The sequence below is a fragment of the Stylophora pistillata genome, chromosome 3 (assembly GCF_964205215.1).
Source record: "Stylophora pistillata chromosome 3, jaStyPist1.2, whole genome shotgun sequence".
Taxonomy (NCBI): Eukaryota; Metazoa; Cnidaria; class Anthozoa; order Scleractinia; family Pocilloporidae; genus Stylophora; species Stylophora pistillata.
The window spans coordinates 16,367,501-16,378,527 of record NC_142521.1 but is presented as its reverse complement, the minus strand read 5'-3'; the positions used below and the strand labels follow the sequence as shown (position 1 = coordinate 16,378,527).

The 11,027-nt window shown below is 38.7% G+C and overlaps 1 protein-coding gene across 1 annotated transcript in view; it reads left to right on the top strand.

Annotated features, from left to right (window-relative positions):
- The first annotated feature begins 302 nt into the window (after positions 1-302).
- Positions 303-11,027, top strand: part of LOC111326914 (putative aminopeptidase NPEPL1) — a 10,813-nt gene continuing 88 nt past the window's right edge. Inside the window, exons 1-13 of the mRNA XM_022930999.2 lie at positions 303-481; positions 2,185-2,361; positions 3,649-3,909; positions 4,273-4,354; positions 5,720-5,862; positions 6,080-6,157; positions 7,492-7,592; positions 8,389-8,443; positions 8,856-9,023; positions 9,533-9,610; positions 10,069-10,111; positions 10,415-10,482; positions 10,669-11,027. The exon at positions 10,669-11,027 is cut by the window's right edge and continues 88 nt beyond it. Coding sequence (XP_022786734.2) covers positions 332-481; positions 2,185-2,361; positions 3,649-3,909; positions 4,273-4,354; positions 5,720-5,862; positions 6,080-6,157; positions 7,492-7,592; positions 8,389-8,443; positions 8,856-9,023; positions 9,533-9,610; positions 10,069-10,111; positions 10,415-10,482; positions 10,669-10,794 — 1,530 coding nt within the window. The 5' untranslated portion in view covers positions 303-331 and the 3' untranslated portion in view covers positions 10,795-11,027. The remainder of the gene's footprint in view (positions 482-2,184; positions 2,362-3,648; positions 3,910-4,272; positions 4,355-5,719; positions 5,863-6,079; positions 6,158-7,491; positions 7,593-8,388; positions 8,444-8,855; positions 9,024-9,532; positions 9,611-10,068; positions 10,112-10,414; positions 10,483-10,668) is intronic.

Sequence of the window (11,027 nt, the reverse complement as noted above, 5' to 3'; positions counted from 1 at the left end):
TCGCGGGCTTTACGCATTCCGCTGACCGGTAAAAAACGCGATAGCCAAACGTGCTTGGCGTTCACCGACAGGGGAGCGTTCACCACTATCATGTGATTTTTTTTCCAAAAGTAGTTTTCTGCATTGACATTACATTCTGGAATTTTAAGAATACTTTTCTACATTTTTTTCTTCTGCTTTTAAATTGCGTACTAAAACATTCTACCAAAACTTCCGAAACGCCCTCGACGAGCTAAAATCCGACAAGATCCGAGAATTTCCGAGCGAATTGACCGAGTGTGAGCTGGGTACAACTGCGCTCCTATCGTGTCTTTTTCATTTTAGCTTAAAAATGGCAGAAACAACACTTACCTTCTCCGCCGCTAAAACTTCATCTGATCCCCAAGCGCGAGGATGTTTGATCATCGGGCAACCGCGAAACCTTCAGGCTGTTACATTTGATCATTTTGCTGAAAAACTTTCGCCACGAGTTGACGCCGCGGTACGTACGGCACTTTTTTATTTTATTTTATTAAAATTTATGTTTACAATAATTGAACCATTATCAATTTGAATTGCTCTTATTGAAACACCTTATCTCTAATGGTTTCGTATCGTTTATGGTTATGTTACTTCTTGAATTGCAAACGATCATTCTCGATGATCTGGAAACAAGGATTTCACGGAACAAAATTGGTAACTCATCAATATTCTCGACTGTACTGCCGGGTTGCGGAAAATAAACGGCTTACACTTGAAGCAATATCCTCCACATATTTTTTATGGTTTCAACTGTTTTTGAAGAGGGCTCAGGATGAATTTAGATACTTTCGTTAAAACACCTCATTTGGACTGGAGGTGAAAATTGAGGCAGCGCACTCAGCGCTCTGACAGCGCAACAGTTCTCAGAACCTTCAACCATAAAAAAAAAACACTAAAAAATGATGAAATACAAAAAATTAATTGAAAAAAAAAACAAAACAAACTGAAGTACTTCAGTTCGATTTATTGATGATATAATATATGTGATATGAACATTTGGAGGTTCACATACTCCTGGAATCCTTTAGTTTCATACCAATCCCATTACAGTGCTCGATTAATATAGGTTCCAATTATCCAGAAATTTCATTTTCAGGTAACTCTGTACGTTTCCTAATGATTTCCACCTTAATATATTTATGGAGGTTCAGGGTGACCAAGATGAGCTTTATTTAGTTATTATATGTTGCAATTTTGCTGTGATATAGATAATTTTTCATTGCTAGTAATTCCTCAGTGCATAAACATTTTGACTGAGATGCACACAGCTAATATTTTCAGTTTCAGTGATCCAAACTTTTCAGTTTTGAGTCAAGACATGAATAAAATCTGAAAATCTGATATGGAAGTATCACTGACCAGTTCCCTTCAAAGAATGCTGATCAGGGAACAAAACCCAATCAAATTGTAGAAGAGATAATTTGGAATCTTCAGTTGTACTAAACAGATGTGTAAACATCAACCATGAATCATGTGAGTGTACAGGATTCACCAGTTACAAGGCAAATTTTGTACTAGGCTAAGCCCAGTTGTTTGAAAGGAGGCTAGTGATGTTCCTAGATCAAAAATGAAATTGTCCTTGTTTCCTCTTGAAATAAAGGGTACACTAGGGCTTACATTTTGACGTTTTCCCCTAGCATAAGACAAAACATAAGCAAATATATGATCTTTTAAACTGTCCTTATTCCTACAAAACTAAAATGAAAAATTGCTGCCCCCAGTTGCCTTTGAACAACACAGCCATAAGCAAGTTTTTATAGTGCACTTTCAGATTATTCCTCTGTAACTTTACACTCTTCCCTTGCACTTTCATTTCTGATAAATGAGACCCTTGTTTCCAATTCTAACTTGCAGTTCTCTAAATTAATACATAAGGAAAAGTTAAGAAGCTTAAATTTGCTAATCAGGTAATAGTAGTTAATACCCTTTCACTACCAAGATCTCATTCATATTCTCCTTACTTTCTGTTATACAATCCTTTTGATGTTAGTTTGGATAATTTGGTATTAGATCAACTGATAATCCCCTGATTGTTATTTTTTTTAATTCTCATTACTTGTCTTCTTAAAATTGTATTGAGACAGTAAGGAGAAATTCTGTCTTGGTCAGTCATGGGAGATAAAGGGTTTAGGGTTAAAACCAGAATTTCTGATTATCTTTTAGACATTTAATCTTGTGCTTCACACCATGGCGGGTTCAGATGCTTGTCCAGTTTGGCTGAATCAAGTGGTTATTGGTGCTCTTCCTAACAAATCCAGTCGTCATAACTCTCCAGCCAGTCCTCACTTCCTCAACAAGCTTGTCTGCAGCCATCTTCCAGGAGGGGATGCTTGTATTGTGGTATGCAGATGTTTACATTTTTATAAACCTAACTTTGTCACCTTCTTTTCATCATGAAATAGTTTTTCTTACCTTATCAGGCAAGGAAATTATGAAATTGAATGATGTAACTTTTGCTTTTAATCCTTGTGTAGCGTTACAAGATAATGTACAAAAGAAAGGGAAATCGCAATAATGGTCGTATTACAATCATGATCACAATCACATTGAAGAACTGTTTTGCTCAACAAAACAGCTACACGAAGCCAAAATCTCAAAGCACATGCAGTCCCTTAGAGATTGTCATGTGACACGCACCATAACATAAAACCAGAAATGAAACTAAAATGGAAACAAAATGGTAGCCACAATTGGTTGAGAGATTTTTCAGAGGTCAAATAACCCAGGCCATAAAGTGAAACACAATGCAATGGATCTGAAGACTAATCCTCGAAATTAATCATGGAAATAATTTTTTAACTATTTTGATGACTGGCTTAACAATTAAAACAGTTTATTAAGGTGGCTGAACACAGTTTTTGTGCGTGCTTTTGCTGAATGATGCAATTCAGCATGCACACATGCTGTCATTAGAGCGGTCATTTTATTTACTTAACTATCTGTGTTACTTTTCTCTATAGTTGGTGCAGTGTATTGAGGGCTTTAATCTTTTGCTACAAAGATATGTTAGAAAAGTTAATGATGCAAAGAACCTAGCAATTCTCAGCTTTTTCGTTATTACCGAAAGAACTCAGTTAAATGCAGTGCATGCGTAGTAAGTCAAAAAATTGCACTTGAATGGAAAATTGCTTTCTCGGAAATATGCCTATTTCTTGAGAACCACTCATTAGAATTTCACGAAATTTGGCACAAAAATACTTTAGGAAATAAGTAACTGGAGTAGTGAAAAAATTGATTTTTAATAAAGGAAATTCTAGATAAACAGGTGAACCTTCAACAAGGGATAGTTAAAGATCTCTCTGTTAAAATGTTAGCAAAATGATGTTAACTTGTCAGTATCATTACAAGCTCGTTGCATGCAGATTATAAAGAAAATCTAATGAATAGATTTTCTACAAATAAACAATACCAATTTAAAGGCCTGTTTATATTTATTCATGTCGCCATGGCAATGGCTCATACATCAGTTGAACTATCAAAAAAAGAAAGTTTGTGTTGTTAACTTGCTTGCTGCCAGTTTTGGTGACCGAGAGATCAAGGATTTTAGAGACACTGGTGAAAGAAACACAGGTATCAAAAACTGTGTGCAGCCACCTTAACTACATGTGATTTTTTCCTGCTCCTTAGGTTGTCTGCGAGAGAGGTGATGCTTTTGCTTCAGCCTGTGCCATTTCAAGGGCTTTCCCAACTTATTCAAGAAAGTCCTCTAAAGCTGTTAAATTGTTATCAAGGACTGTTACTGTAGAGTTTATTCTGGTTGGAAACAATGCTTCTCCAATCTCAAGTGAAGATGCAGCTTGTATGAATGTAGTTGCAGACAGCATCCGTCTGAGTGCTCGCCTGGTAGATATGCCATGTGGAGATATGCACACCACTGCATTTGTGCAGGTATGAGCTGATACTAAACATGGGTATCTTCACCTTATCCAAACACCAATGACACATTGGAGATGCTTAGTATGCTCTGTGCTGAGAAGGTCTTGTTATCATTCTTTATCACAACTAAGGTGTGTGATGTAGGAGAAAAAATAGTTATATCTAGAGAGAAGTGCCTAAAAAGCCCAGGAAAGTCAAAAACAAATCTGTACAAACTGATTGTAGTTTTATCTTAAAATTTTTAAATGTACTGGATGATATCATATGATCAGGTTACATGTACTACATGGCCCAGTATCTTTGCACCGTGTAGAAGCCCTGCACTAATTTTGATTTTCTGCCTTCTCTTGCCTCTTCTTGTCATTATTTTTCCAGGAAATCACTAAAGTTGGCGAAGAACTAGGTATTGTTCCAGTGATAGTCAAAGGAGAAGAACTTGATCAAAAAGGTTTTGGAGGTACAATGAGCCCTAATATCTGTAAAGGGATAATCCTTAACTGTGAATGTAACTAGTAGTATAGTGAACCTGGTGTCTAACTAATATTTTGACCCCTAATTTCCCCTTACAATGTCACCCCTGAATCACACATTCAAGTTAGGAGAATAAAGAAAATGATCACCAAATCAAAAAGCTCGTGGTTGTGAAACAAATTCTCCTAGTCTGCACTTTAGAAAATGAGTGGAGAACAGTATGGAGAATGTGTATACTTATGTTAGGGTGTAAAGGGTGAAGGAATGCCATTGTATCATAGGCCATAGCGGGAATTAAGAACTGGGGGTCATAAAGGGTGGTAAAGGGTATTAGCGTCATTCGTGAATTGCTTATTTTTTTTCCCGTGAAAGTGAAATGGCTTTTATTTTTCTCGTGAATCGTGATTTCATTGGTAGCCGTGAACTGTGATTTTCCAAAATAATTCTCCGTGAAATGAGAAAGAGGTATTTAATTCGTCATGAACCGTGATTTTTGTTGTAGTTTCGACAGTAATTAAAAATGACCGTGAATTGTGAAAGAACCGATTTATTTTCCGTGAAACGTGATCTCTTGACCCCTCCCCCTTTACCACCCTCGTCAGATGATCCTTTGACAGTCATCTTCATGTTATAATTATGTTAATGATAGATGTTGAATATATATTTTTTTACATTACTTTCAATCATGGAATTTTTTACATTACTTTCAATCATGGAATCTAAGGATCAGTGCACTAAATTCTGGATTGAAAAGTCTAGCTTTAAGCTTCATCCATCGTGCATTTGTTTTGCCCTTGGGGGCAGTTTTTCTTCCCCAACCTGGCCCCGGTTGTTGGAAAGTCGGATAACGCTATCCGGCGGATAAAACTATATCCGGTGGATAAAGCTACACGTTTTTCTATCAATTATCCGTCGGGTAGCGATTGATCCGTTGGATAGCGTCATCCGCTCTTTATACAAGTGGGCCCAGGGGTATAAATGGGTGCTGGTAAACTGTATTTATTTATTCATTTATTTATTTATTTATTTATTAACTTGGCTAATCAACAACTATCAAAATAAATAGATAAAAAAAATTACAAAAAATGACAAGAAAAAAAAATGGCAGGGATACCGCAAACAGCATAGCCAACCAAATACAGCGGGCCCGGAAACTGTAAGGGAACCCCTGAAAATAATTATTGGAGGGCTAGATAGAATAGCAAAGACTAGCATCCTATCCCATCAACATCCCATCCACATTTCAGCTGAAGCAGCAAAATACCTACTCACCTCATGCCACAGGAACTGATTGAAGCTCCAGTGGGCGATTGATTCAGACTCATTTTTTCACGTTTAATGCTCTCTTTAGGATTGTATGGAGTTGGAAAAGCAGCAGTCAACCCACCAGCCTTAGTAATACTGAGTCATACACCCATGTCAGCTACACGGACCATAGCTTGGTGTGGAAAAGGGATTGTGTACGACACTGGAGGACTATGCATCAAAACGAAGGTGTGGCCGGTGAAAAGAAACATCAAAGACACCAGGAAGCTGAATTTTTGGACGTCACTGTTTATTTCACTTTTTCACCAACAAAGAGTACATTTAGTGATACAGGCAAACCACTATTGAGCCCGCAATCAACCTCTGACCTCCAATGTTGGCCACAAGAGAGAATTATTTAATCAAATATGTGGAGGTATAGAGTTAAAGCTGATTTATTTTGCAGACCTCTATGCCTGGGATGAAAAGAGACTGTGGAGGAGCAGCTGGCATTCTGGGAGCTTTTAGAGCTGCAGTAAAGCAGGTTAGTAAGTCGCAGCAGAATTGAAACGGGTTAGTAAGTTGCAGCCATTCAGAACTTTCCTGTCTCACAGAGATTTCCTAGAAGCATACATTAACATCTAAATTGACATCAAACTTCTTCCGAGCATTTTACCTTGCGCAGGAATGACTCTAGTGATGGTTGCCGCTCAGGTATTGGAAATGCCCGTCACTACCACCGACAATACTTCCGACAACGGTTGGGAAAATAAGAGTTCTTGGGGGACATAGAGCAACGCAGTGAGCAACGCAAGTTGGCGAAATTTCTGCAAGGGGTCTGACCACTTATTATTATTAGTGCCAGACTTACGGCACACCTCCCCCCCCATGCCCCAACTCGTCACAAATCTTCCCACATGCGGAGGAGCGTGGGTCCTGTCACGCTAATAATGAAAACCTGGGGGCCGTTTCTTGAAGGTCCCGGTAACTTAACGGACCCGTAAAGCTGATCTAATTTTCATTCCAGATAAGGGTTTCAAAGGTTTTGAAAACGGTGCAAAAAAAAGGGGGTTCTGTTACACACTCGGGGTTCTAATTACAATTCTCTGTTCTCGTTTTGTAACAAACCTTTCACACGACTCCACCGCATGACGTTTAGCCAGATATGGTAAGAAACTGTTACCCACAGAATGGGCTTTACATGTGCGATTTGTAGGGCGAATAATCGCAAAGCTCAGGCGTTCGCGAAGCGCGAGGGTTACTTTTTCGCGCTCCTTGCCTCGTGCGTGGATTGCCTACACGTTTGCTCTACGATAATCGCCGCTCGACTGAAAAACGCCGAATACAAAGCATATTCTGCAGGATACTTAGTTTTGAACCCTGAGTGTTGGTCTCCTCTAGGGCTTGAGCCTTCGACTTATTGCTTGGTGGTCCTGTGCGATATCAAATGTGCCAATTGGTTGGCGATTATGTTCAAAATTCATAAAAAGAAAATTTAAATATGTGGAAAAAAAAAACAATAATAATAATAATAATAATAATAATAACAATAATAATGATAATACAGTCGAGCGTCGATTACCCGAACTTCGATTATCCGGATTTCTCGATTATGTGGATTCTTTTTCTGGTCCCAATTTTGTCATGAGTATTTCTTACTCATAATCAAGATCCGTACCCATATTCTTTTTAAACCTACAGCATTGAAAAGTAAAGTAAAGGCGAGTTTGTTCTGCTTTCAGAAAAGCAGCTCTCGCACACGTCGTAACTAATGAAGAACATTCGAATGAGGTCTGATTGGCTCAGAGTTGCTTTGTTGCAAATAATATGATAATGATGATAAAAATAATAACGACTCGGTCAATTATTCTTACACAGGGCTTTACTGAGAATCTTCATGCTGTGTTCTGCATGGCAGAAAATGCTGTTGGTCCTCATGCCACCAGACCAGATGACATTTTGACTTTATACTCAGGAAAGTAAGTTTCATGGGAATCTTTCAGCTAATAACTTTACCGTGAGCTAGTAAACATTGCAAGTCTCGTTGTGTCGTTTGTAGAGTATTTTTCTCGGGATTGTCGAAAGTAATGTGGTATTTTATCGGTTTCTCTCTTCTTCGCTCGTGATTGGTCAAGAGATCTCGCACCAAATCTCCCTGTGATTGGCTGTTTTTATTTTATGTTAGTTTGGTGCTACTAACACTTGATCGAAATGCGCTTTAGGCGTAAAGCATCCTGCCTCAGATCTCAACATAGCTGAGAATCTTTTCAATGAGTGGGATGAAAACTACACATGACCGACGAGCATTTATACTTTTTTGTGCTGTTTTCTCAGTCCCAAGTTCCAATTACTAACAGCCGAGTCGAATGCGAGCCTCAGGAATATAAAACGGTTTACTCCAGTCACCAGCTTGCTTTTATTTTGAATCGGATGTAGAGAACTGAATTCACAAGCGACTTTTCCAGATTTGATTGACCTCTAGAGGCTTGGTAAAATTTAAAATTATGGTCTGTACTAGCCTACGTGCAGCCTTACCCTTACCACCCCCCCCCCCCGAGGAGAAACGGAAGGGAGTAAAGGGTAGGTGGTAGGTCTGTACATCATGTACTTGCTGTTACAGATGGAGAATAAAGTCGAAGCCTGACGATCGGAACGCCGATCTTTTTTCTCTGTCCTTTGAACCCTAAAGGAATATTATAATAAACGAAAAGCAACAAGAAAAACCTTGGGGACACCTTGCAATGCTGAAACTGTCTTCTTATTTATCTGGTGTAGAACTGTTGAAGTTAACAATACAGACGCTGAGGGCCGCTTAGTCCTTGGAGATGGGGTAAGACCTGCTTCTAAGAATGTTTTCTTACACGAAAAACATTTTCATTTTGGTGGTTGACCATGGCTCTATAACCATGACCAACTGCTGTTTGGAGAGGGAAAAGGACCGTTCTAAGAAAAAGGCCTATCCTGGCCGTGATCGAAGCTTGAGTCGACCCTGTTGATGTGCCCTATGGTTATTTGGGGCAGTTAGTACTCCTTTATATTTACGTCAATTTATCATTATTTTTATCACTATTTTTTATGTTGGGTACAAAAAAGTTGTTGATGTGCATTAAGTGTGCTGGAACTAGAGAACGTTCTATTGCTCCAGGATCATCTTGTTATGCTATGAATCAGTTAACTTTTCTTTAACTAAACTGATGTTGTTGTTTTTGTTTTTGTTTTTGTTTTTGTTTTTTTGTTTAAAGGTGGCATACGCAAAGAAGGATCTTCATGCCGACGTCGTTCTAGACATGGCCACTTTGACTGGTGCCCAGGGTATCGCAACAGGACGCTACCATGCGTCACTTTTGACCAACAAAGAGATCTGGGAACCAGCTTGTGCTGCGGCGGGAAGAGCAAGTGGAGACCTGGTGGTAAGTAGTTGATTATCATTGTCAACCTCTCAGGTAATAAATTTTGACTTTTCTAATTCACTTATAAAAAGTCTCAGCTCGCGATAAATGTTAAACCGACTTCTTCAAACACGACCGAGCTATCAATTCTTAAATTTATCATCTTTTGAATCTATTTTCACACACTGCGCTTTCAACACCGCTTATCGTGGCCAGGACGCTGGCCACTTTTGAACCCATTTCATACAAATGCTCGCCTACTAGTTTTCTACAGGCCAATAAGTAAAAAATCCGATCTCTCAACCGTTAACAACTGATCGTGATTCTCGGCAGGTCTAGGGTTAGAACCAGAGAGGTTACCCGACGCTCATTCCAGATGTGAAAATCTTTCTTTATTCCATACGTTATTGTTGACCTTTGTACGTCTGTATCTCTTCAGTGGACGATATCGGCATAAAAATCTGCTTAGTTTTAAACATTTTTCCAGTCTCTTAATTATTCTTTATATTTCTTTCGTTTCATTCTGTCAGTTTCCCGTGCCATATTGCCCAGAACTTCATTTCTCGGAATTTTCAAGTGCAATAGCAGATATGAAAAATTCAGTGGCAGTAAGTTATTTGTAATACAATTTGTCTTTCCATAGCTTTGATTTAGTTATTACAATGTACCATAGGAACAAGCGGAGCAAGGCATGGAAACTAATTCCTATTTGTTTCAAACAAGTTGTGAAGTGAGTGTCGAAAGTGATCCGCGACTGCTCTGGTTTTCCATGACTACGTCTTGTGATTGGTAGAGAAAACACACGCAATACTCAATCCGAAACAAAAATTAAAGTCATTCGTGATTACGTTACCCGAGCTTTCCCGAGCTTGAAGTGAGCCACCGTAGCTTCTGGGTTTCGTTCTTCCCTTATCATATTTACTTTTAAACATGTAACGTTTTATTAATCCACGGTTGAGTAGAAAGGCTATGGAGGACTAATCGCTACGGAACTCACTTCCCTAGAACTTTTACAGCACATGCCAGTTTATGGGGTACATCATTCAATGTTTTGTTTTTGTCGCAGAATCGTGATAATGCTCAGGTGTCCTGTGCTGGCCTTTTTATTGGTATGTACTATGTGGAGGCTTTGTGGTATTACTGTAGAAACTTAACATTTACCCGAAGAAAATAGCTGCATTATCGCTTGACATATTTAATCATGTTTCTTGTAAAAATATTTGTCTATGTCACTGTTAAAATAATTATTTGTACTTTTGCAATCTGTATCGTTTGACTTACAAAGAAAGCCTCGTCTTGGTGATATGGTAGGCTTTTTTTCCCCTTTGTTTGTTTGTTTTCTTTATTAAGCGATTTTTTTTTTCGCAGATAATTTGACCTTACAAGTTCACTTGATTTCTTTCTTTATCCAGGTTCCCACTTAGGATTCGATTTCCCAGGAAGCTGGTTGCACATTGACATGGCTGCTCCAGCTCATATGGTGAGGAAAGCCCTAAGCGCCGTTGAATAGAACCTTAAAACATAACAAGAAATCTTATTTTTGCCTAGCCATGCTCAACTTCTCTAATATTTCGCACAAAACTTGAATTCAAATCTCGAGATTGTAGTGCAGCTTGTCCCAGTCTCAAGGTCACTGCTCAATTGACGTACATCTTTGTTGTTGCAGGGTGAAAGGGCAACGGGTTACGGAGTGGCTCTCTTGGTCACCTTATTTGGAAAAGCGTCCTCGTCGAAACTTCTTCAGAGTATCGCGCCCGACCTACCGGCAAAGGACTCTGGGTTTGGCTTTTGAAGATGATTATAGTGTGTCGTCGGGCCGAGCAAAATGGCTGATGGGTCCAAGATTTGCTTAGGGAAGAAATATTTCAACTGAAATTTGAAATTCAACTCACGGCTTTGAATTTTGGCCATGTAGGAATTCTGATACACACTCCAATTTTCTTCTCATTTACTCTTCTCCAATATACTTAGTAACAGAAAACTTATGCCGTCAAAAATGCATTTTTGTTTTTTCTCTACACATGT